General features: G+C 42.9%; 1 protein-coding gene across 1 annotated transcript in view; it reads left to right on the top strand.

Annotated features, from left to right (window-relative positions):
- LOC118402233 (phospholipid phosphatase-related protein type 5-like) overlaps positions 1-26,682 on the top strand; it is a 59,966-nt gene that overhangs the window by 25,246 nt on the left and 8,038 nt on the right. The window contains exons 2-5 of the mRNA XM_035800266.2: positions 819-951; positions 4,675-4,925; positions 9,926-10,102; positions 25,476-25,616. Coding sequence (XP_035656159.1) covers positions 819-951; positions 4,675-4,925; positions 9,926-10,102; positions 25,476-25,616 — 702 coding nt within the window. The remainder of the gene's footprint in view (positions 1-818; positions 952-4,674; positions 4,926-9,925; positions 10,103-25,475; positions 25,617-26,682) is intronic.

The following is a 26,682-nucleotide window of genomic DNA, read 5'->3' as shown; positions in this document are numbered from 1 at the left end:
TGTCTTACTCAAGAAAGCAATAAAGAGACCATGCCTTATTAACTCAAAGATTATTATTTATTTTTTTGACATTGTTTGCAAACTGATATATAACACGTATTAATGCCAACACTTTTTTCCCAAAATAATGTGGGGCTCAAAACAGGTGGGGCTCTGACTGCAGCTAGAGTCTAGGGACACCAAGGAGACAGTATAATATAATCTCACTGAAATGGATTCAACTCACTGAAGTGGATTAAACACAGCATTCCTGATGCGCTGGTCTAGGTGTTGGAATAGGTAAACCTGCAGACTAAACCTGATGCCCTGTGTCACGAATGTGTCATGATCGCCAACCTACCTTGTCACATACCAAGGATAAACACTCTACCACCACAAAACGCCTATGTTTGTTTCCGGGAAATTATTGCAGACATTATACTGGGTGTCTGCACAGTGTCTTTACCTAAAGGTGCTTATCACCCCATTGAACTTTGGCAATTGGGCTAAATGGCCCAGTCAAGTCCAACAGCTGTTGTTGAACACTGGCATTACAGCTGAACCGAATCTCAGCCCAAATCAATTTCATTGTTCACTGGTGCAGTATTCTTCCGTCTTAGGTCTAAGTGTTGTACTCTATGCGTGGTTGCAGAGAGAAAACAAAATAGATGTTAAATGCATGCCCTCAATAGGACATTTGGTTGATGTGGCACGAAGGCATTGCTACAGGGAAGATGGTTTAACGGGGACCATGGTGTGCATTCTTTACCCACAAAATTCACAATATTCAGATCCTGTAATCAGTGATTAAAATCTCTCTCTCTCCCTCTGTATGTTAGATCACAGTCATAGAGTCGGTGTTGTTTCTGCTTCAGTATGTGTCAGAGGACCTGGACAACAGGGAGAAGATCATCGTCATGGGAGACTGCTGCTACCTCAATCCTCTGGTGCGCAGGACCTTCCGCTTCCTGGGTATGTGTTTTGGCAGTAACCTACCTCCATACCACTTGCCGAATGCTTACTGTCCCCATGCAGAATGGCTGCCCGAATTCATGATGTGGTAGCAAGGACCTTCGTTGCAATGTGATGTCAAAGGTCTGCACTCAAAATAAGACAAAGATTGTTGGTATACAGTAAGTGGTGTACAGGAAATGTCTGACTCAAAAGGATGAGTGATGATGAGTGATGTTTACCTATATTTAATGCAGCTAGAAAAGTACAATGTAGCAACATTTTCTAAGCTATCATTAGTGTCAACAAAGTTAAACCTACCCACATATGCCTAGGTCTGGCTGCAGTCAAGATGGTGAATGGAGTGTTTGTCATTGTCGTGTGCTTGCTTGAAGCCATGCTCTGTGGTGTTTACCCTTGCTGTAAGAAAATAACATTTCCAAAAGCCCCAGAGAAATTAAGTGGAGCGGAATTGATTGGATAAAAGCTGTTTGAATATCTGTAATGTGAGACTGTGTTTTGGCCAGTGACAGCTTATAGGACAAGAAGCCCAATGCTAGTGTAATCAAATCAAATCAAGTGTTATTGGTCACATACACATATTTAGCAGATGTTATTGCAGGGATGCGAACAAGTCACCTTTCGGGGGAAATTCGTCGTTTTGAATCCAAAATAGGTGACCTACGTGAATCGTGCAGATCCGATGAGAAAAGTTTAGGAGGGAGAGGCTTGGGATCATTACTGGCTGTAAGCAAACGAGTGATGTGCGTTTGGAGAAATACCTGCTGTATCCAAGGCTCAGCCAGTCGTTCACATAACAACAGAATGCCGCACGCGACTGAAGAATCAGCGTGCGCTCTAGAAAGACAGCAGGTAGTGCAAAGACAGTTACAGCAGTGTGTCCCCTGAACTATAACGAAGAGGTAGATGAGAAGCCTTAGCTCGCCAGAGAAATGTTGAGCAACATTAGCCTACTTAGCTGATCTAATAATTGAGTTTAATGTGTGAAACTTTTCTGGCTAATAAAGTCAGACAGCTAACATTAGCTAGCTAACGTTACAACATCAGATGAGCTAACGTTAGTAACCTAACCAATTCGCTACAGTATTAACTGGTATACGACTCCTTGCCGTTCCTCAAGTTATAATGCGTTAGTTGCTTATTGGACCCTGGCAATCTGTGTGAAATGTTAACTAGCTAACTAGCTAACGAACTAACTACTATCTGTGAAGTAATGTTTTTCCTCTAAAGAATGCGGTTCATTTTCAGAATGAGAGAATTAGGTGAAAATGTGTAGCTGGAGTTGGGCCTGGTTTATTATGCTAGATGCTAATCGAGGTGAAAGAAATGCCATAGACTAACCCTCTCAATACAGTGGATAAAAGGGGTATGCCGGGTGTACTCTCTGCCTGAAAGAGATTATACCAACCAAGGGTATCATGCTCTGCTGGCACATTGTAGAACAGATGTCCACAGGCAGAAAGTGTACAATGTAATAATGTGCAGTGTAGCTCAAGGATATTGCTTTTTTTGTGTTGAACTTGACAGGAACACTTTTGTGTGAGTGAGGGGGGTTATTTTTGCACACATGTAGCCTTGTGCACTTGATCAATGTCTCCTATAGTGGCCACTATAATAGAGCAAACTTAGAATGCCTGTTTGTTTCATTCTATTTCTACTTTAACCCTAGGATGCATAGTAAACATGGCGCCCCAAGAATGCATATGCCGGGTCAAAATGACCCGATAATGTAATATCTGTGTTTTATTTATATGTGTCTAAAATATTATTATTGTGGAACATAATTATTTTGAGTGATGATTTGGACCTTTCAATAATTATTTTGTTTGAAATGCTTTTAGCCGCTCTTCAACAGAATTGATGCACATTTCAATGATAAACATATTATGAAAATTCATTACAGCTTTTGAAAATCTTAGCATATTTTTTATTACAATCAATCTTACAATCAAAGTTTCACATTCAACCTTTTAGTGTGAAAAACAAAATAAAACCACCTTAAGACTGTTTATAATATTTCAAAACATTTATTTGAAAATCCGAAGTTCATCATCAATTTCAACGACAACACTAACAATTGTGAATTCAGAAAACATGAACACTAAAAGGAACAAAGTGTGCATCTTGCATTTGTTACAAACCACAAGCATATGACTGCTCTTTGCAGACACGTGTGTTGCACTGAGAACACCAGCAGCTGACTTTTCCATCCTTTGCGCTTGGGCAGAGCTGGCACCTCTTCCTCTTCTGGACCTGGCTGCTCTGAGTGGTGGTGGCATGGCTCTCTTGCATCACCCCACATCTTTCCATTGCCTCACTTCTTCTGTGGAGATGGGAGAACCGTCCAGAAGAATAACCATCTCTGCAGCACTCCACCAATCAGGCCTTAAGGTAGACTGGCCAGACGGAAGCCACTCCTCAGTAAAAGGCACATGACAGCCCGCTTGGGGTTTGCCAAAAGGCACCTAAAGGACTCTCAGACCATGAGAAACAAAGATTCTCTGGTCTGACGAAGCCAAGATTGAACTCTTTGGATGGAATGTGAAGCGTCACGTCTGGAGGAAAGCTGCTCATTCACTGTGACGCAGTCGCTGGGTATGAACCTTCACAGTTTGCTGGACAAGGTCCCACACATACCGGAATGCTGCCAGGTGGTCAGTTGCCTCTCTGGACACTCTGGTCCTCTTGTCATCAAGGCAAATGATTTACTGTATGACAAATTAATACTACTACCAATATTGTTAATACATATTTCTAAAACAAAAGTCAAAGAGAATAACACACAGCTCAAACATGTTTTTTCTTCTTCAAAAGTGGCTTGTAATTCACCTATCATCTTGGCGATCTCACTGCAGAGTTACAGGGTCAGAGAGTTAGAGGGCTAATCCTTAGGAAGACATCCTGACCATCCAGCAGACCCAATCTGGTGAAAGTTGTTATTGAAGCAAGAGTAACTCAACCATTACCAACATATTTTTCCTTTTACTGGCAGGCATGTGAAGAAAAGCTATTTTGCATATTTACCAAAGGCATAGGAAACCTAATTTGCATATTTACCATAGGGGACCGGTAATACCCCTTTGGATACATGACTCTCACATCGTGACTCATGCGTCCCCAAAAACCAACACTGCCTAATAAATCAAAAATAACAAATCAAATTACAGCTCTTGATAACTCCATAAAGTAAAAATAATTGTATCTCATGAGGTAATGGTAAAAACAGACTAGAGACAGGTGTCCCACATTCAGGGGCAGCGCTCTCTCCCTGACATTCACGTGGCCTGAAAGCACACATTAGCACACACTCTGAAATGCCTGATTTGGTCAATTGTTGAACACGACACTTGATTAACTACAAGTTAGACATTTCAGAGTTTCCTAGTTCTGACTAGCAAGTGAATATGGCATCAGTTCCCCCCCCCCCAAAAAAACTATTCTGCCACAAGTTGCCCATCCCTGGTCTAATCAGACACTGCAGTCAAGCCTTTAACAAATGTTCATTTTCTGGAGGATTTCAAGCTGAAGGAAGGAAGACATTCAAGGTGAAGGACTCTCGTCTAGGCAAAGATAATCACATACTCATCATTAGTCTATGACTCATTTAACACAGTGGTTGGAGACCGACCACCCTTTCTCTTCACTTCCTCACCTCTAACCTTTGTTGATTTTTTTCTCTCCCTCTCTCTCTCTGCTCTCTCTCTGATTCCCATCTCTCTCCAGGTGTGTATGCGTTCGGACTGTTCTCCACAGACATCTTTGTAAACGCAGGCCAGGTTGTAACAGGAAACCTGTCCCCCCACTTCTTGACTGTGTGTAAGCCCAACTACACGGCCCTGGGCTGCATGGAGACCGCCCGCTTCATCAACCAAAAGGGGGTGTGCACGGGAAACGAGGACGACATCATGCGCGCCCGCAAATCCTTCCCCTCCAAAGAGGCGGCACTCAGTGTCTACGCCGCGCTCTACACAGCGGTAAGTGTCGTACACTATTTGTAGAAGTTACTATTATGTATTATTTATTTATTACTATTATTTATTACTATTACGTAGTTTGTTTGTTGGTGGACTATTAGGGATGCAGGATGATATTACCACAGTTATCCATTATACAGTACATACGGTGAAGTGGGGGATCTCATGCTAACTATGCATATCCGATCCTGCCGACTACGCCAAATGTACTTCTAAGGACAGTTTGAAGATGATCTACACCACTTTGTTTAAAAGGCCTATTATCCATAGTTAATTTCTATTGGTGGTCCTACTTCAGAAATTTGATGTTGATAGAGAATCTTCCCCGATCTGCTCAAGCGAGGTTGTTGCTATCAAATCCAAAACGGAATTTCTGCTTATTTCAGAATGTTAATGATTGCCCATTAATTTTTATGAGACTGAGCTTAGTTTCATTGTAAGGTTTTTGGCTTTACTTCTTTGAACAGACAAATTATGTTAAATGTGTACAACAGACATTTTTACAATATCCTTGTGGTAACCATCTGTTTAGTTCAGATTTAGAACCAAATTGCATCCAGGTTTTCAGAAAAGTAGGCCCATGGCTTTTCACTCCGAGCCTATATTGTGCTGCTGTGCTATTGAATGAAACAGTTGGATCTAGACTGAGCAGAATGCTTTGCTCTGCTCAGAATGCTCCTCCGTTGATATTTTGGAGGGTTGCTGCTGTTGTTGGTGGTGTCTATGCTGTTGAGCACCTTGATCAAATTAGTTCTTATTGAAGAATTTCCTCTCCGAAGATGGTGCAGGGGAAAGGGTGCTCCAAAATCACTTCCCCATCCTATTCTGTGCTCCCTCCTTTCCAATTTCAGCTCAAGTGGCCCGCCCTCTAAGATTGGATGTCTCTGTTTTTCTCAAAGCGACTGATTGTACGTGAAGCCTGAGGGTAGAGGCTAGACACAGCAGTTTGGTGACATGCTTATCATTAACACTCATCCAGCATTAAGAATGTTTAGAAGACAGTATTTATATTTGCGCAATCATGTCTAATATTTTGTTTGAATTATTTATTGTTGCCATAGGAGGGGTGCATTTGGAGTCAATGCAGGGCTAGTTATTCAAATTGCTTTCTGGTTCATACTGTAGGCTATGTCTCTGGGCCTCAGGGCTGCTCTGTGCCTACTAGCTAGCGCTTAGCGGTAATTGCTGCCTCTTGCTCTTCAGCCTTATTGGACGTTGTCTCTCAGAATCAGACACAGAGCCGGCTGAATAACCCTTGTCTCTCCTTCATTCTTGTCGCTAGAGGGGTGAGGGACTGGAGGTTAGTTGGAAGAGCAGAAACAATGTCCTTTCCAAACGTTACTAGAGCAAATGTTTCATATCCACTTCATTGAAACTTCAAATTAATTGAAAGTTTAAATATATACTGAACAAAAATATAAACACAACATGTAAAGTGTTGGTCCCATGTTTCATGAGCTGAAATAAAAGATCCAACATTTTTTCCATACAACACAAAAAGCTTATTTCTCTCAAATTTGTTTACGTCCCTGTTAGTGAGCATTTCTCCTTTTCCAAGATAATCTATCAACCTGACAGGTGTGGCATATCAAGAATCAGCATGATCATTACAGAGCTGCACCTTGTGCTGGGAACAATAGCAGGCCATTCTAAAATGTGTAGTTTTGTCACACAACACAATGCCACAGATGTCTCAAGTTTTGAGGGAGCGTGCAATTGGCATGCTGACTGCAGGAAAGTAACCACGCTAGCCCAGGACCTCCACATCCGGCTTCTTCACCTGCTGGATCGTCTGAGGGGGCAGTTCTGAAGAGTATTTCTGTCTGTAATAAAAATATTTTTGTGGGGAAAAACTCATTCTGTTTGGCTGGGCCCTGCCCCAAAGTGGGTGGGCCTGTGCCCTCCCAGGCCCGCCCATGGCTGCCCCTGCCAAGTCATGTGAAATCCATAAATTAGGGCCTAACAAATTTATTTCAATTGACTGATTTCCTTCTATGAACTAAATCTTTGAAATTGTTGCATCTTGTGTTTATATTTTTGTTCAGTATAATTAACCTTTGGTGGCAGATTCAACATGACTTTCTTTCAGCAAATTAACTACAGCGACATAGAACTTAGAACTCTTAATAGTGTTCATTGCAATTGACCCTGGAGCGGTAGGTAGGAAAAGTAAGCCTTGCCTGAGTCAGACTCCTGCCCTATGGGCTATTCTATCTCCTGTTTCTGTAGTGTGAGGCAGCTTGACATACAAGCACAGCCCCATAGACAGCAGAGACACCAGGTCCCAAATGTTTTGTCTTTCAAATGAAACGACTGGAAATCGAACACTCAACCTTCCAATCTGATGTACTGAGTACGGAGACTACGCTTCTCGGAGTCATGGCTGAACAAGGACATGGATAATATACATCTAGCTAGTTGTTCTATGCATCGGCAGGACTGATTGGCAGATTCCGATAAGATCAGGGGGGGTGATGTGTGTCTCTTTATTAACAACAGCTGGTGCACAATCTCTAATATTAATAAGGAAGTCTCAAGGTTCCAAAAGGGTTCTTTGGCTGTCCCCATAGGAAAACCCTTTTTGGTTCCAGGTAGAAGCCTGTGGGGAAAAGGTTTTACATGGAAAATAAAAGGGTTCTACCTGGAACCAAAAAGCATTCTTCAAAGGGTTTTCCTGTCGGAGAACCCTTTTAGGCTCTAGATAGCAGCTTTTTTTCTAAGAGTGTAGAACACCTCATTATAAGCTCTATACCAGGGTTATTTAACGCTTGCCCTACGAGGTCCGGAGCCTGTGGAACTGGCTTCGAGGTTCAGTGTTGACTTTGAGGACTGTAAGACCACACTATTCACCAAGAGAGTTTTCAACTGTATTTTCCGTAGTTGTCTCTTTACCATCACAAACCGATGCTGGCACTAAGGCCGCACTCACCGAGCTGTATAGCGTCATAAGCAAAACCGAAAATGCTCATCCAGAGGCGGCGCTCCTAGTGGCCGGGTGATTTTAATGCAGGAAAACTGAAGTCCGTTTTACATAATTTCTACCATCATGTCACCTCTGCAACTAGAGGAATAAAAACTCTAGATCACCTTTACTCCACACACAGAGACACATACCAAGCTCCCCCGCCCTCCTTTTGTCAAATTGGACCATAAATATATCCTCCTGATTCCTGCTGACAAGCAAACACTCAAATCACACTCTCTCATGGTGAGTAAGATATTTAAACAGGTTAACATTCAGAAGAATTACCAGGACGCATACATAGAGCTTGTACTTACCAGTTGGCAAGTGTCCTCACTGACATTTTAAACCTCTCTCTGACACATCTGTAATATCTAAATGTTTCAAGCAAACCACCATAGGCCCTGTGCCTAAGAACGGCAAAGTAACATGTCTAAATGACTACCGCCTCTGTAGCCATGAAATGCTTTGAAAAGCTGGTCATGGCTCACATCAATACCATAATCCCATACACCCTGGACCCATTCCAGTTCGCATACTACCCCAACAGATCCACAGATGTTGCAATCTCTATTTCATTTCATACTGCCCTTTCCCACCTGGACAAAAGGAACACCTATGTGAAAATGCTGTTCATTGACTACAGCCCAGCGTTCAGTGCCCTACAAGCTCATCACTAAGCTAAGGACCCTGGGATTGAACACCTCCCTCTGCAAATGGATCCTGGATTTCCTGATGGACCGCCACCAGGTGGTGAGTTTAGGCAACAACACATCCGCCATTCTGACCCTCAACGTGTGGGCTCCTCAGGGGTGCGTGCTGAGTCCCCTTCTGTACGCCCTGGTCACACACGACTGCATGGCCGCGCACTACCCTAACAGTATACTTAAGTCTGCCGACAATGTGCCGGTGGTGGGCCTGATCACCGATGACGATGAGACAGACTATAGGGAGTAGGTCAGAGACCTGGCAGTGTGGTGCCAGGACAACAACCTCTCCCTCAACCTCGGCAAGACAAAAGGAGCTAATCGTGGACTACAGGAAACGGAAGCCCGAACAGATCCCCCATTCATATCAACAGGGCAATAGTGGAGCAGGTGTACACATCAACTAAGGACCTATCATGGTCCAAACACACCAACACAGTCGTGAAGAGGGCATGAAAACGCCTCTTCCCCCTCAGGAGGCTGAAAAGATTTGGCATGGGCCCTCAGATCCTCTATGTTCTACAGCTGCACCATTGAAAGCACTTTGACTGGCTCCATCACTGCTTCGTATGGCAACTGCTCGGCATCCGACCGTAAGATGCTACAGAGTGTAGTGCATACGACCCAGTACATCACTGGGGCCAAACTCCCTGCCATCCAGGAACTCTATACCAGGCGACCAGTTGGTGTCAGAGGAAGGCCCTAAAATTTCTCAGACTCCAGCCTACCCATTTACATTGACTCCCTTTATTACCTATTTATTTATATTAGTTGTTTTGCGCTGGCTCTATGCACACTCACTAGACTCTACCCACACACTCACAGATACTACTCTGACACTCCAACACACACACACACACACACACAAACACACACACACACACACACACACACACACACACACACACACACACACACACACACACACACACACACACACACACACACACACACACACACACACACACACACACACACACACACACACACACACACACACACACACTTCACATATGCTGCTGCTACTCTGTTTATTCTGTATTCTGATTGCCTAGTTACTTTTACCCCTACCCACATGTACATACTGTATTACCTCAACTACCTCGTACCCCTGCACATTGACTCAGTACTGGTACTCCCTGTGTATAGCCTCGTTATTGTTTTTATTGTGTTACTATTTCCTTTTTTATTTAGCAAATATTCGTCTTACTTTTTAACTGCATTGTTGGGAATGGGCTCATAAGTAAGCATTTCTCTGTAACGTCTACACCTGTTGTATACGGCGCATGTGACCAATAAAATTGGATTTGATGTGTGTCTCCCTGCTGCAGATGTACATCACGTTAACAGTGAAGGCCAAGGGGACCAAGCTGGCCAAGCCTGTCCTATCTCTGGGTCTCATATGTCTGGCTTTTCTCACGGGCATCAACAGGGTGGTGGAGTACCGCAACCACTGGTGTGACGTCATCGCCGGATTCATCATCGGAGGGGCCATAGCAGTCTTCATGGTGAGGGATCTCAACATCTTTATACTACAGCCTTCTTTTTAAAGATAGAGGGATCGTTTCTTTGAACGGGTTTGTTACGTTTTGTTAGGTTCTTATTTTTCAGAGTAAATGACTCACGGACGCTAGAGAAGCTTTAATCAAGTTTAATTCTTCCCAAAGGTTCTGTACAGCTGTATTCAGACGGCAAAACATTTCTCTCCGTAACAGTTATATACATCCCACTTAAGACCCTCCTTCTCTCCAATCCTTACATCTTATGGTTCAACAGAAAGAGGGTAACAGGATACCAAACCCTTATTACTACCTTAAGGGAATCTGTCCTCACCTCCTGACCTCAACCCCTCCGTCACCTAATCCACAGATATCCATCTGCCTTGCCTATATCAACAGTTGCTCTCCTCTCGTTCGCCCAACACATTCCAAAGCCTTCTGGCTTTCTACAGAGAACCATTCACTTGTGACATAAAACCGGATCTCTTTCGCTCTTTCTATTGAAGGCTTCTTCTCTATCATTTATATAATATCTCAATGTTAAAAGTTTTGCCGATTCCAACAGTATGTATTACATGCTTATTATATGCTTGCTACATTAACTCTTCATGATAAGGCCTTCTCTGTGGTCACATGTACATACGTTTTACATGTAACATGTTTGAACTCTATACAGTCCAAGGTGAAAGTCTACACATCCCTTGCACAGTCTTCATATTTTGCTGCCTTAAACCTAAAAAGTGTTTAGTTTAGATCCCCCCCCCCCTACTGATCTACACAACGTCCTCCACATTTTCAAAGTGAAAGAAAATAAATGACTTAGTCTGGTCCAAGTAAATTTGCCTACATAACTCATTTGCATGATATTGTGTAAGTGGGAAATGCTGGTCTTGAACGTACCTTGGTAAGATTTCAGGGAATAGAAAAGACTGCCCTATGAATATTTTAAATGAAATGAATGCAGAGATGACAATCTGTAGGGGACTATGACACCACATTCCAAGACTGTCCTAATAACATCATCTGGGATGCCCCTGGAACATACCGGGAACTAGACAAAATCTCCAGGGGACCATAATACAATGCCCAAGAACGTCCTAAAATAGTCCTTGTGGACGTCCCTGGGTAAATGCAGGAACTACACAAACCTCCAGATGACCATGAAACAAAATTCTGACAACCTTTGGCACACACACCGCGGCGGTGAGGTCAGCATGTAATGGACATCATAATAATTTGTTATAAAGTTATACTGTGACCAAACCGGGACCTATACTGAACATCCTCTTCTGGTCCCGAGGTTAACGATATGTTTTAATATTCCTGGAACGTTCCCAGAACGTGAGTTGGATAAAGTCTCGCCAAAACCCTTAAATAGACCTAATGGGAACTTTGCAGAATGTCCTTAGGACGTCCCCTGTTTGCTGGGTAGTGAATACAACCCTGTGTGTGTCCCTTTTCTCTCACCATCTTTTAAAAAAAGAGACACCAGGGATAGCCACAAGATGTAGGATGAAATGTCCTCTAAGCACTGATCTAAGGCCTGTTTTACCATTCCCTCCCAATGATTAATCTTAAGACTGTCATAGATTGATCTGTGTTTAACTATCTACTGTAGATCTGGGTGGAAAACCTGGAAAATCAATGGTCATGGCTCAGTTCTGTTTTCTGTAAGTACATGGAGTAGCCAGCCAAATAACAAAAGTAACCAACCAGGGAGTTCTGGGCTTAAGAGGTTCGGGGGGAAAACATTGCAGAACAAGCTCTATTTTGGTGGCCTCTGGTACATTCGAATGCCTTGAACTACACAGCTAATTTGAATACTTTAACAACTTTACCTCTAAGATTGTGGTATTGAGTAAAAATACATTACTTTACAATTAAAATGACTGAAAATGTATGAATTCAGTGTTTCGGATATCGTCTATTGTCTAGGTCTATATGATTAGGACTATTTTTTTAAAGTAAGATAACCTTTTTTAACATTTAACCTTTGTCCTCTTGAGATTAAAGTCATATTTACAGTTTTACTGCAATATATGAATTGCCACAATAATGTTTGTTTTTCAAATGACAGTGCATTCGGAAAGTATTCAGACCCCTTGACTTTTTCCATATTTTGTTACTTTATAGCCTTATTCTAAAATGGATGAAATAGTTTTTTCCCCCCTCATCAATATACACACAATACCCCATAATGACAAAGCAAAAACTGTTTTTAGAATTTTTTTGCACATTTATGAAACAAAACCCCCCCAGAAATCATGCATTTACATAAGTATTCAGGCCCTTTACTCAGTACTTTGTTGAAGCAGCGATCACAGCCTCGAGTCTTCTTGGGTATGACACTACAAGCTTGGCGGAGTTTCTCCCATTCTTCTCTGTAGATCCTCTCAAGCTCTGTCAGGTTGGATGGGTAGCGTTGCTATACAGCTATTGTCAGGTCAGAGCTGTTCGTTCGGGTTCAAGTCCGGGCTCTGGCTGGGCCACTCAAGGACTTTCAGAGACTTGTCCCAAAGCCACTCCTGCGTTGTCTTGGCTGTGTGCTTAGGGTCGTTTTCCTGTTGGAAGTTGATCCTTCGTCCCAGTCTGAGGTCCTGAGCGCTCTGGAGCAGGTTTTCATCAAGGATCTCTCTGTCCTTTGCACCATTCATCTTTCCCTCGATACTGACTAGTCTGCTGCTGAAAAACATCCCCACAGCATGATGCTGCCACCGCCATGCTTCATTGTAGGGATGGTTCCAGGTTTCCTCCAGACTTGACACTTGGCATTCAGGCCAAAGAGGCCAATCTTGTTTTCATCAGACCAGAGAATCTTGTTGCTCATGGTCTGAAAGTAATTTAGGTGCCTTTTGGTAAACTCCAAGCAGGCTGTCATGTGCCTTTTACTGAGGTGTGTCTTCTGTCTGGTCTCTCTACCATAAATGCCTGATTGGTGGAGTGCTGCAGAGACGGTTGTCCTTCTGGAAAGTTCTCCCATCTGCACAGAGGAATTCTGGTGCTCTGTCAGATTGGTCATCTGGTTCTTGGTCACCACCCTGAATAAGGCCCTTCCCTGATTGCTCAGTTTGGCTGGGCGGCCAGCTCTAGGAAGATTCTTGGCGGTTCCAAAGTTCTTCCATTTAAAAATTATGGAGGCCACTGTGTTCTTCGGAACCTTCAATACTGCAGACATTTTTTGGTACCCTTTCCCCTGTCTCGGAGCTCTATGGACAATTTCTTCAATTATCATGGCTTGGTCGACTGTTGGACCTTATATAGACAGGTGTGTGCCTTTCTAAATCATGTCCAATCAATTGAATTGACCACAGGTGGACTCCAATCAAGTTGTAGAAACATCTCAAGGATGATCAATGGAAACAGGATGCACCTAAGCTCAATTTTGAGTCTCATACCAATACTTATGTAAATAAGGTATTTCTGTTTTTTATTTGTACATTTAAAACAGTTGTTGCTTTGTCATTATGGGGTTTTGCATGTAGATTGATGAGGGAAACAAAATGATTTAATACATTTTAGAATAAGGCCGTAACGTAACAAAATGTGGAAAAAGTCAAGGGGTCTGAATACTTTCCGATTGCACTGAATGTATTTTATTGGCTCTGCTGCTATGGACACTTAGGGTAAGGAAAGCAAATGTCATTTTGTCATTTGGGTGAACTATCCCTTTAACAGTTTGTACTTTCAATCAATCACTGTGGGTGGGACTGTCGGGAGGGGGCAGGGTGTTTTTGAGTCACAGAGTTGTTAGGGTTTCAGACCTGTCAACCACTGTGGGTGGGACTTAGAGGAAGGCTGTAGATTAGTAATCAAGTCAGAAAAACTAGTCTAGTCTACTCTTTTAATTGAATTTATTGTGGCAAAATCTAAATCTAGTCTACACTTCAATTGAATGTATTGTGGCAAAAACCTAAAAATGTTTTGTGTTCTTTCAAGTAAACATTGATTCCCTGTTGAGAAAAAATATTGAATCACAGGAAATGGTTTTAAAAATGCTACATTTTCAGGGGGAGGACCCTCAGACCCCCCCGCCAGATACAAAGTCAGGCACCCATGAATAGACCTACAGGTATGATTCAGTGGAGGCTGCTGTCGCGGGGCGGACGGCTCATAATAATGTATGGAACGGAGTAAATGGAATGTTATCAAACCATGTGTTTGATGTATTTGACACCATTCCAGTCATAATGCTCCAGCCATTACCACGAGCCCGTCATCTCCAATTAAGGTGCCACCAACCTCCTGTGGTATGATTCCTTGTATCCTGATGACTAATATCCAATTGCTGGATAATAAACTTTGTGACCTCGAGTAAGGCTTCAATTACAGAAGGACATCAGGGAATGCTGTATCTTTGTTTTTACAGACACATGGCTTACATACAATTCACTCGACTGTGCTTTGTAATTTTGCGTATGGATCGTATGGTGGCTTCTGATTAGGGTATGGTGGAAGGTGTATGCTTCCTCGTCAACAATTCCTTGTGTACCGAAGTTGAAAACGTCTCGAGCTCCTGTTCACCTGACATGGAGTTTCCGATGCCTCAATTTCGACCCCACGATATGGCGAGGGAATTCACTTGTGTTATTATCACAGCTGTGTACATACCCTACAAGCACACATCAAGGCCGCACTTAGTGAACTATATAAGCACATTAACCAGCAAGAATTGTCTCACCTGGAAGCAGTCTTGATTGCCGTGGGAGATTTTAACCAAGCAAATTGTAAAGAAAATGATTCCAAAGTATCACCAACATTTAAACTGCCACAGGAATGGAAACAACGTGCTGGACCATGTGTACGCAAACAGCCGTGATGTGTAAAACGCCATCCCCCACCCTCACTTCGGCCAATCAGATAGCGTCTCTCTGTTCCTTCTCCAAGCCTACAAGCAGCAACTCAAGAGGGAGCCATCAATACAGAGAATAGTGAGGCGCTGGGCATAGGAGGCAGACTCGATGCTTGCAGGACTGTTTTTGAAAATACTGATTGGAATATGCTCAAAGATTGCTCAACCCAGGATTCATCCATCGACTTTGAGGAATATACATCGTCAGTCACGGGCTTCATTATGAAATGCGTTGATGATGATGTACCCACAATAACAATCTGGACATACCCCAACCAAAAAAACTGGATGAACTGAGAAATCCATACCTTGCTGAGAGCCCTAGGCTCAGAATTCAATGTCAGCAGAACGAACCCCGACAACTCTGTGTCGCGCAACGCATAGAATGCAAGTAGGTAGGAGCTCCGCAAATCCACCTGTGTGGTGCACACACACATAGAGTATATGCATTCATGCTACACACAAATTACAACGACTGCTACCAGACTCGATTTGCTCATACTGCACAATTTAAACACTTGCCCTCCAATCCCTCCTTGTGTAAATATTGCACTATAAATTGTGCCTTCCTGTATTATACTTATGCTAAAATGTCTATTCTATTCTACACAGCCATTTACTGTATGTTCATATTTTTATTTTCTTATTTCTTATTGTTGTTGCATTGTCGAGAAGGAACCTGCAAGTAAGCATTTCGTTGGACAGTGTATACCATGTGTATCATATACATATGACGAATAAAACCTGAAACATGATTGAAGCATGTTGGTGATCAGGCACTGTTGTGTCATCAGCAAACTTGATGATTGAGTTGGAGACGTGTCTGGCCACGCAGTCATGGGTGTACAGGAGGGGGCTGAGCACGCACCTTTGTGGGGCCCCCATGGCGAGGATCATCGTGGCGGAGGTGTTGTTGCTTACCTTTACCACCTGGGGTCGGCCAGTCAGGAAGTCCAGGATAGTTGCACAGGTCGGGCTACAGACCCAGGGCCCCGAGCTCAGTGATGATCTTGAACAGGGAGAGGAAGTAGGGGGCTAAGCATGCACCCTTTTGGGGCACTGTGTTGAGGATCAGCTTGGCGGGAGTGTTGTTGCCCATCTTCACCACCTGGCGTCGGCCCGTCAGGAAGTCCAGGCCCAGTTGCACAGGGTGCGGTTCAGACCAAGGGCCCCGAGCTTAGTGATGAGCTTGAAGGTCACTATGTTGTTGAAGGAGAGTGTTCAAACAATAAATGGTGTTCAATGGCGTTCAATCAAGAAATTGATAATTCAAACTTTTGCTAGACTTTTGACTTTGCTGAAAAAACGTATATGTATATATTATTGATTTATTGATTTATTGATCTAACCGAACACAGAGGGTGTTCTTTAATATAATTCTCTTCAACATAATCCAGGTAGAGTCGGGCACTCCCCAGGGCAGCTGTTTACTAATGACCTGTGTGTGTCTATGTATGTTGATGACTCAACATTATACACGTCCGCTACCACAGCAAGTTAAATCACAACAATACTTAACAAAGAGCTACAGTCAGTTTTAGAATGGGTGGCAAGTAATAAGCTAGTCGTATATATTTCTAAAACTAAAACCATTGTATTTGGGACAAATCATTAACTAAACCCTAAACCTCAACTAAATCTTGCAATGAGTAATGTGGAAATTGAGCGTAGGACTAAACTGCTTCATGTCATCCTGGATTATAAACTGTCCTGGTCAAAACATATTGATGCAACGGTAGCTAAGATCGAGAGAGGTTTGCTTTCTTGACATCGCTATCAACAGACCAGTCCTACAGGCCCTAGTTTTATTGCACCTGGACTACTGTCCAGTCATATGGTCAATTGCCACAAAGAGGGACATAGTAAAATTAAAATTGGCCCAGAACAGAGCAGCACCTCTGGCCCTTAAATGTACACGGAGAGCTAACATCAATAACATGCATGTTAATCTCTCCTGGCTCCAAATAGAGAAGCGATTTGACTGCATCACTGCTTGTCTTTTTGAGAGGTATTGACTTGTTGAAAGCACCGATCTGTCTGTTCAAACGGCTAGCACACCCATGCATACCCGACAAGACATGCCACCAGGGGTCTCTTTACAGTCCCTAAGTCCAGAACTGACTCTGGGAAACACACAGTACTACATAGAGCCATGACTACATGGAACTCTATTCCACATCAAGTAACTCAAGCAAGCAGTAAAATCAGATTTAAAAATCAGATAAAACTACACCTTATGGAACAACAAGGACAGACACGCACACGCATATGCAAACATATTCTAAACACACTACACAGACGTACATTGTAACGTTGAAATATTATGGTATTACATATTTTGTATTGTCATTATGTAGTAGTAGAGTAGTGGTGTAATAATGTGTTGTATGATGTTAAATAAAGCAGTACATGTTGGGGGATGTAATTGCCTTAATCCTGTTTGGACCTTGGCAGCAGCTAAATGGGGATCCTTAATAAATACAAATGCAAAATCTGTTGTCTTTTATCGTATTTTGGACCAGACTGAGGCACTCTCTTCGCTTCCTATTGATCCTGCAGTGAGGATTCAACACCGTTGAATGTTTTCATGATTTATCTGCAGATAATCGGCAAAAAGCAGTAGCAGCCTACCAGTATGCACGTGCCACAAAACAATAATTAAGTGGATTTCAACTCATCGTTACCAGTTACATTACATAGGACGTGTAAATTCACTTAAAGGAGATGAGGAAGAAGCATCATGCTCTCCTCCGTAAATAGATTTGACTTCAGCCAACCACAGGGCACAAAAAATAACACCGGTACCAAGAGGTGGAACAGACAGCAGATTGAAAAACTGTACAAACCAGCAGTCTCCCTGTCATCGCTCGCTTTGTGACTGACAGGTGCCTGTCCTACCAATAGATCAATGTAAGATGCACATCGTTCATTCTAGCGGGAGAAGACTACGGATTTTTCTGGCTAGCGAATTGAAACGTCTAAATGAAAAGAAACCTAGTTAATTTATGAAGTGGAAAAAGTAACCAGCTTACAAAGACTCTGTTATTGTCTATTTAGCCGACGGGCCAGCACTTACGGAAAACACTGGGTTTTCCCCCTAGTATGGCTGGATAATTGGCTCAGATGAACACAGTAGGGCCATGTGGATCTGTTGTGTTTAGTATAGGGAAAGTGACTGAGCTCCTCTATGAGTGGGCTCCTTTTGATATCTCTGCAATACACGTATTAGTTGTTGTGTCTCTTGCTAGAGCGAGTATGAACACCGTTAGATTTGCTTGAGTTTCTCGGATTTCAGATTTGCACTACTCCATGGAGAAATCTTGGGTTGTGCATACAAATTGGGTGTGGAAACATTAGTGCAAAGTTGCTGCTCATGGCATGTTTATCCTCAACAACTCAAAATTACTACTAGCACAAAGATCATCAATTTCTGACAGGATAGGTGGAGAGTTGTAGTGTATCCCTGGGTAGAGGAGAGGTGGAGGGTTGTGCTACTGTGCGTCCCAAATGCCACCCTATTCCCTATTTAGTGCACCACTTTTCTAACGGCCCCTGTCAAAAGTAGTGCACTATGTAGGGAATAGGGTGCCATTTGGGACACAGTCTAGTATGACCTAGTTAACGAGAATGGGGAAAGGTGGGAAAGGACCCAGCAGGAGATATCGGAGATCAAACCACCGTATAACAGGCGAGCAGGCGCACATCACGCATCATCAGCAAGAAAGCACAGTGCCTAACAGAAAACAGCAGGGTGCCTGGGCCGTGTGTGTGTGTGTGTGTGTGTGTGTGTGTGTGTGTGTGTGTGTGTGTGTGTGTGTGTGTGTGTGTGTGTGTGTGTGTGTGTGTGTGTGTGTGTGTGTGTGTGTGTGTGTGTGTGTGTGTGTGTGTGTGTGTGTGTGTGTGTGTGTGAGCGTGTGTGTGAGCGTGTGTGTGTGAAAACCGCAGGGTGCCTGGGCCATGGGGTAAAGGTGTGTGTGTGCAGGTTTACTTGCATCCATGTCTGTGTCTTGTGTGACTGCATGTTTTTCCCCCTAAAGTGTTATAGAGTACATGAACCTATAACGACAGAATGCTATTTCCTGGATGTATTCGCAACATGTGTATGTGTCTCACGTTAAGTCAAATATGTCTTTTACCTTTGATGTGCCCTACTTTTGTCAATTATCTGTACTCCTGTGCCCTGCTTGTGTTATTCACTCTCACATGCAGTGTTCAGTCATGCATGTGTATATAATTTAGTGCCGTGGCGTAAGATTACAACTTGCGCACAAACTATTATTACTACATTGCAATTTCATAACATACCATATCTGAAGCAGAAGTATACTGACCCATATACTGAAAAGAAGTACCACACATACGGTATTATTTATTGTTGGGATATAAGTCAGCAAATGACTGCAGGGCCGTTTGGTCTTGTAATGGTAATGGAAGAGTCCCTCTAGATCAGTGGTCACCAACCTTTTCTGAGTCAAGATCACTTTCTGAGTCCAAAAGCAAGGCAGGATCTATTAAACATTACTTTAAAAAAACAGAAGCGAATGCAACATTAACTTGTTAAAAAACAGTTCTGTAGCAATGAGGTTTGTGCAGTAGGCTATAGGCCCAATACATTATTACTGTATACTGGCTTTGCTTGAATTGACTTGCCAATGTCGTTCTTCTCAGAGCATTTTGACATTATACTGAACAAAAATATAAATGCTACATGTAACGTATTGGTCCCATGTTGCATGAGCTGAAATAAAAGATCCCAGAAATGTTCTATATGCACAAAAAGCTTATTTCTTTCAAATGTCGTGTACAAATTTGTTTACATCCATGTTAGTGAGCATTTCTCCTTTGCCAAAATAATCCATCCACCTGACAGGTGTGGCATATCTAGAAGCTGATTCAACGGCATGATCATTACACAGGTGCACCTTTTGCTGGGGACAATAAAAAGCCACTCTAAAATCTGCAGTTTTGTCACACAACACAATGCCACAGATGTCTCAAGTTTGAGAGAGTGTGCAATTGGCATGCTGACTGCAGGAATGTCCACCAGAGCTGTTGGCAGATAATTTCATGTTAATATCATAAGCCGCCTGAAACGTAATTTTTGAGAATTTGGCAGTACATCCAACTGACCTCACAACCACAGACCGACCACGTGTAACCACGCAAGCCCAAAACCTCCACTTCCGGCTTCTTCACCAGCGGGATCGTCTGAGACCAGCCACCCAGACAGCTGATGAGTATTTCTGTCTGTAATAAAGCCCTTTTGTGGGGAAAACCCATTCTGATTGGCTGGGCCTTTCTCCCCAGTAGGTAGGCCTGGCTCCCAGTTGGGTGGGCCTATACCCTCCCAGGCCCACCCATGGCTGTGCTCCTTCCCAGTAGTGAAATCCATAGATTAGGGCCTAATGAATTTATTTAAATTGACTGCATATGTCGGGGGTCACTACTTCACAGGAGAGCCGTTTAAACTTTTAAAATGTTTAAAAAGAAGAAATGCCTTCTGAAACATGTGAACTTTCATGTGCTTTAATAACAAACTTGTATGCCATCTGTAAATACAAATAAAATTGTTAAATGACAAGCCTAGTTGGTTTGGCCACATAAATAGACAGCAACCTTCCCACTAGCCATGATTGGCTGAGATAGAGTTCAGTGATTGGCTGAGATAGAGTTCAGTGTGTCAAATCGGAGGGCCTGTTGTCCGGACCTCTGGCAGTCTCTATGGGGGTGCCACAGGGTTAAATTCTCGGGCCAACTCCTTTCTCTGTGAATATCAATGATGTCGCTCTTGCTGCTGGTGATCAACCTCTACGCAGACGACACCATTCTGTATTCATCTGGCCCTTCTTTGGACACTGTGTTAACAAACCAAACAAGCTTCAACGCCATACAACACTCTTTTCGTGGCCTCCAACTGCTCTTAAATGCTAGTCAAACTAAATGCATGCTCTTCAACCGATCGCTGCCCTCATCCACCCGCCCGACTAGCATCACTACTCTGTACGGTACTGACTTAGAATATGTGGACAACTATAAATACCTAGGTGTCTGGCTAGACTGTAAACTCTCCTTCCAGACTCACATTAAGCATCTCCAATCCAAAGTTAAATCTAGAATCGGCTTCCTATTTCCTACCGATCCTTGACTTCGGCGATGTAATTTACGAAATAGCCTCCAACACTCTACTCAGTAGATTGGATGCAGTCTATCACAGTGCCGTCCGTTTTGTCACCAAAGCCCCATATATTACCCACCACTGCGACCTTTATGCTCTCGTTGGCTGGCCTTGCTACATATTCGTCGCCAGACCCACTGGCTCCAGGTCATCTATAAGTATTTGTTAGGTAAAGCGCCGCCTTATCTCAGCTCACTGGTCACCATAGCAACACCCAACCGTAGCACGCGCTCCAGCAGGTATATTTCACTGGTCATCCCCAAAGCCAACACCTCCTTTGGCCACCTTTCCTTCCAGTTCTTTGCTGCCAATGACAGTTATTTGCTGCCAAATGAGAACTTGTTCTCAACTGGCCTACCTGGTTAAATAAAGGTGAAATAAATAAAATATATATATAAAAAAAAGAATAAGTGGACTGGACATGCCGAGAGTTGAGTTTGGATTGGTCTGCCATATAGCATGCTTCTGTCTATTTGAGCTGGTCAGTATGTCTAGGTAGTCCTCTTTAACGCTGCTTTGAAAAAAATGTATCGCGTATTAAAACTTCATAAGCCTAATGTCAAGTTAAAGTGTACTGTTAGCTAGTGTAAGCTCTCCACTTTCTGGAGGACTGAGTTTTGAGACTAGTGGAATTTGAGTATGATAGCTAAGGAGATGGAGAAAACACCTGTCTCCATCTTCATACTAAGAGCAACCATGGCGTCCGAAGGAGATGCATCCATCAATGATTAGTTCGGGTAAGATAGCTAGCTACATTTTCAGATTTTGACAAAGTGGTTGCATTTAAATTTAAAGTGTACTGTTAGCTAGCTAACGTTAGCTGGCTGGCAAGCTAGCTATTGTTCTGTGTGTGATCTTATTATTTGTATCTCAGACCTATTTGCTTGACTAGTTATAGCCTAATGTTAGTTACTGTAGCTAACATTAAACCTGGTTGGTTAGCTACCTACCGATTCCTGCATGGTAATAACGTCATGAGTTAAGATAGTGCCGGAAGAAATGGCAGCCGTTTTACAGGCGCCTAACCAATTGTGCTATTATGTGGTTTTTTTGCCCTATTTGTAACTTATTTTGTACATAATACAGGAAATCGCTCACCCAAAGGCAGCGCTCCTAGTGGTCGGGGACTTTAATGCAGGGAAACATAAATCAGTTTGACCTAATTTCTATCAGCAACCAGAGGGAAAAAAATTCTAGATCACCTTTACTCCACACACAGAGATGTGTACAAAGCTCTCCCTCGCCCTCCATTTGGCAAATCTGACCATAATTCTATCCTCTTGATTCCTGCTTACAAGCAAAAATTAAAGAAGGAATCACCAGTGACTGTCTATAAAAAAAAGTGGTCAGATGAAGCAGATGCTAAACTAAAGGACTGTTTTGCTAGCACAGACTGGAATATGTTCCAGGATTCTTCCGATGGCAATTTGGAGTACACCACATCAGTCACTGGCTTTGTCAATAAGTGCATCGAGGATGTAGTCCCCACAATGATTGTACATACATACCCCAACCAGAAGCCATGGATTACAGGGAACATTCACACTGAGCTAAAGGATAGAGCTGCCACTTTCAAGGTGTGAGACTCTAACCCGGAAGCTTATAAGAAATCCTGCTATCGTACTACACCGGCTCCAACGCTCATAGGATGTGGCAGGGCCTGCAAACTATTACAGACTACAAAGGGAAGCACAGCCACGAGCTGCCCAGTGACACGAGCCTACCAAACGAGCTAAATACATTCTATGCTTGCTTCGAGGTAAGCAACACTGAGGCATTGATGAGAGTATCAGATGTTCTGTGTGATCTCGCTCTCTGTAACCAACATGAGTAAGACCTTTAAACAGGTCAACAGTCACAAAGCCGCTGGGCTAGACGGATTGCCAGGACTTGTGCTCCGAAGCATGTGCTGGCAGGTGTCTTCACTGACATTTTCAACATGTCCCTGATTGAGTCTGTAATACCAACACGCTTCAAGCAGAACACCATAGTCCCTGTGCCCAATAGCACTAAGGTAACCTGCCTAAATGACTACAGACCTGTAGCACTCATGACCATAGCCATGAAGTGCTTTGAAATGCTGGTAATGGCTCAAATTAACACCATTATCCCAGAAACCCTGGACCCACTCCAATTTGCATACCGCTCAAACAGATCCACAGATGATGCAATCTCTATTGCACTCCACACTGCCCTTTCCCACTTGGACTAAAGGAACACCTACGTGAGAATGCTACTCATTGACTACAGACTACAACTATGACTACACCATAGTGCCCTCAAAGTTCATCACTAAGCTAAGGATCCTGGGACTAGACACGTCCCTCTGCATCTGGATCCTTGACTTCTTGACAGGCCGCCCCCAGGTGGTGAGGGTAGGTAGCAACACATCTTCCACGCTGATCCTCAACACTGGAGCCCCTCAGGGGTGCGTGCTCAGTCCCATCCTGTACTCCCTGTACTCCTTGTTCACCCACGACTGTATGGCCAAGCATTGTTCCGACACCATCATTAAGTTTGTAGACTACACAACAGTGGTAGACCTGATCACCGACAACAAAGAGACAGCCTATAGGGATGAAGTCAGAGACCTGGTCGTGTGGTGCCAGAATAACAGCTTTTCCCTCAACATATTCAAAACCAAGGAGATGATTGTGGACTACAGGAAAAGGAGGACCAAGCACGCCCCCATTCTCATCGACGGGGCTGTAGTGGAGCAGGTTGAGAGCTTCATGTTCCTTGGTTTCCACATCACCATCAAACTAGAATGGTGCAAACACACCAAGACAGTCGTGAAGAGGGCACGACAAAACCTATTCCCCCTCAGGAGACTGAAAAGATTTGACATGGGTCCTCAGATTCTCAAAAGGTTCTACAGCTGCAACATAGAGAACATCCTGACTGGTCGCATCACTGCTTCGTACAGCAACTATTCGACCTCTGACCGCAAGGCACTACAGAGGGTGCTGCATACGGCCCAGTACATCACTGGGCTAAGCTGCCTGCCATCCAGGACCTCTATACCAGGCGGTGTCAGAGGAAGGCCCTACAAATTGTCAAAGACCCCAGCCACCCCAGTCATAGACTGTTCTCTCTGCTACCGCATGGCAAGCTGTACCGGAGTGCCAAGTCTAGGACCAAAAGGCTTTTCAACAGCTTTCCCCTCCAAGCCATAAGACTCCTGAACAGGTAATCAAATGGCTACCTGAACTATTTGCATTAACATTAATAATAGTTTATTTTAAAATGACCAGAGGAAATGAAATATTCCTCAATATTAAAAAATACACAAGCCGCTAAAGAGAATCTTGCAAGCTTATCGAAACGCTTTTCTATACTCATTCATTGCAGCTGCAGTGCTGGTTGTAGTGTGAGTGGAAGTAGTGAGAACACACATTTAAGACTTGTAAAAGTGTTGAATAAAATGTTGATAGTGCTGAATAACAACTTAAACATGAATTTACTTTTAAAAACAGTAGCTCTTTGCTGTATTCATTGTCTCTCTCTAGTCATGGTTTTAAACGTTTGGAAATCTCACAGTATCAACTTTGCGGTGGGCTTTGTTTTATGTCTATGGCTCGAGGAAACTGCAGACACAGTGATCTGAACTATCTGATTGGCCAGCGATAGGCCTATAGGTGCACTTGCTCTCTGGGCCTGTCGGGTATGAAGAGTTCTACCTTCAGACACATTAAATGGTTCAAAATAGGAACACTTTGCCTTCTTGGCGCTAGTGCTGCTGAATCATGTGCACCTACCACCAACAGCGCTAAACAAAGAAAGAGTTATAGGAACGCAAGGCTTTATCATTTTTTTTTTTTTTTTTTTACAGAAATGTTTGGTCAACGACTACAAATGCCTTAGAGGTTGAACAGGTTGGTGACCACGATCGACTGGTTGGTGACCACTGCTCTAGATGATCATTGTTCTCTGAGTTGCATTTCTCCTCCATCTGAACATTGCCTTAGATAGACGTCTCACAAAAAAAGCTCATTTGGGCTCTGGTAATGGATGAAACTCCTTGAAGACACATGAATTCATGAAACTCCTTGAATTCATGTTTTTGAGCAACAAGCCATGCGATTCCTTTATAATAGAAAAAAAAATACTTACATAACCCATACTAACATAACCCATGTTATGAGAAGTGAAAGGCACTCTGCCAGGCACTCAGCTCTGCAAAAACACCACAGAGCCTCTATTTCCATCTCAGCCTAACTAACTTACTAAGTCTCCCACTCCTTCTCCTCTCTCTCACATCTCTATTTCTTCTTTCTTTCCGTCTCTCTCTTCCGCACACATCTATCCCCCCTATCTATTTTCCTTTGTCTGTCCCGTGACCGTGGCTGTGAGTGCAGGTTCTAGGGGTGGTGCAGAACTTCAAAGGGAAGACCCTGCTGAACGAGATCCCACCGGAGGAGAGAGTGGTCGGCAGTGTTCCTATGATGGGCCAGCCCCGCATCATGGACAACACCATGGAGAAGTACATAGCCTCACAGGTATTGTCAGCTACACTTCACTGCAGTAGGCTAAATATACAATATAATGTGCTTTTGCTTGGAACAGTTTTCTAGAGTACCTTGTTTGTCAGCCTCAGTCCATTCTGCTGTGTCCACCATACAGAAAGACACATCAGATACAGTATATCCTTCATTATCTCTGTATAGAAAGATACAAATGTCTTCCAGATGTGTATTATGAAGGTTGAAAATTGACCAAAGAATATGAACATTGCCAAAAATATACATTGGGGTTTAGAATATAAAGTATGTATCACTGAGAGTCTCATCTTCTTAGTTTTGTAGTCCAGGTAACATTTCTATAAGCTCTTACAATGCCTCTGGCAAGAGGTACACAATCCCAGTCACTGAAAATAGTCTGTCTACTAATAATCTGTATACAGGTGATTAGCAAGAAGCCACACACATTGTTACATTGGGCTAAATCGCACACTGTTTAAACTGATCATGTAAGAATGAAAACCTGCATGCCTCGTTACCTACCTGTCTATACAAAGTGTCTTGATAGCAAAGCTGTTCGGGTATAAACATTGTGTGTCAAATTGGGTTAAGTAGCCCATTTGCTGTGTATTGATTAAAACACTGTTCAGAACATTGGGAGCAACAGTTACCACATACGGTTGAAGTTTACATACACCTTAGCCAAATACATTTCAACTCATTTTTCACAATTCATGACATTTAAACCTAGTAGAATTCCCTGTCTTAGGTCAGTTAGGATCACCACTTAATTTTAAGAATGTGAAATGTCAGAAAAATAGTAGAAATAAAGATTTATTTCAGATTTTATTTCTTTCATCACATTCCCAGTTGGTCAGAAGATTACATACACTCAATTAGTATTTGGTAGCATTGCCTCTAAATTGTTTAACTTGGATCAAACATTTCTGTTAGCCTTCCACAAGCTTCCCACAATAAGTTGGGTGAATTTTGGCCCATTCCTCCTGACAGAGCTTATGTAACTGAGTCAGGTTTGTAGGCCTCCTTGCTCACACACACTTTTTAAGTTCTGCCCACAAATGTTCTATAGGATTGAGGTCAGGAC

Source organism: Oncorhynchus keta, chromosome 23 (genome assembly GCF_023373465.1).
Source record: "Oncorhynchus keta strain PuntledgeMale-10-30-2019 chromosome 23, Oket_V2, whole genome shotgun sequence".
NCBI classification, from domain to species: domain Eukaryota; kingdom Metazoa; phylum Chordata; class Actinopteri; order Salmoniformes; family Salmonidae; genus Oncorhynchus; species Oncorhynchus keta.
The sequence above is the reverse complement of the archived record's forward strand: the minus strand, read 5'-3'. Positions and strand labels throughout refer to the sequence as shown.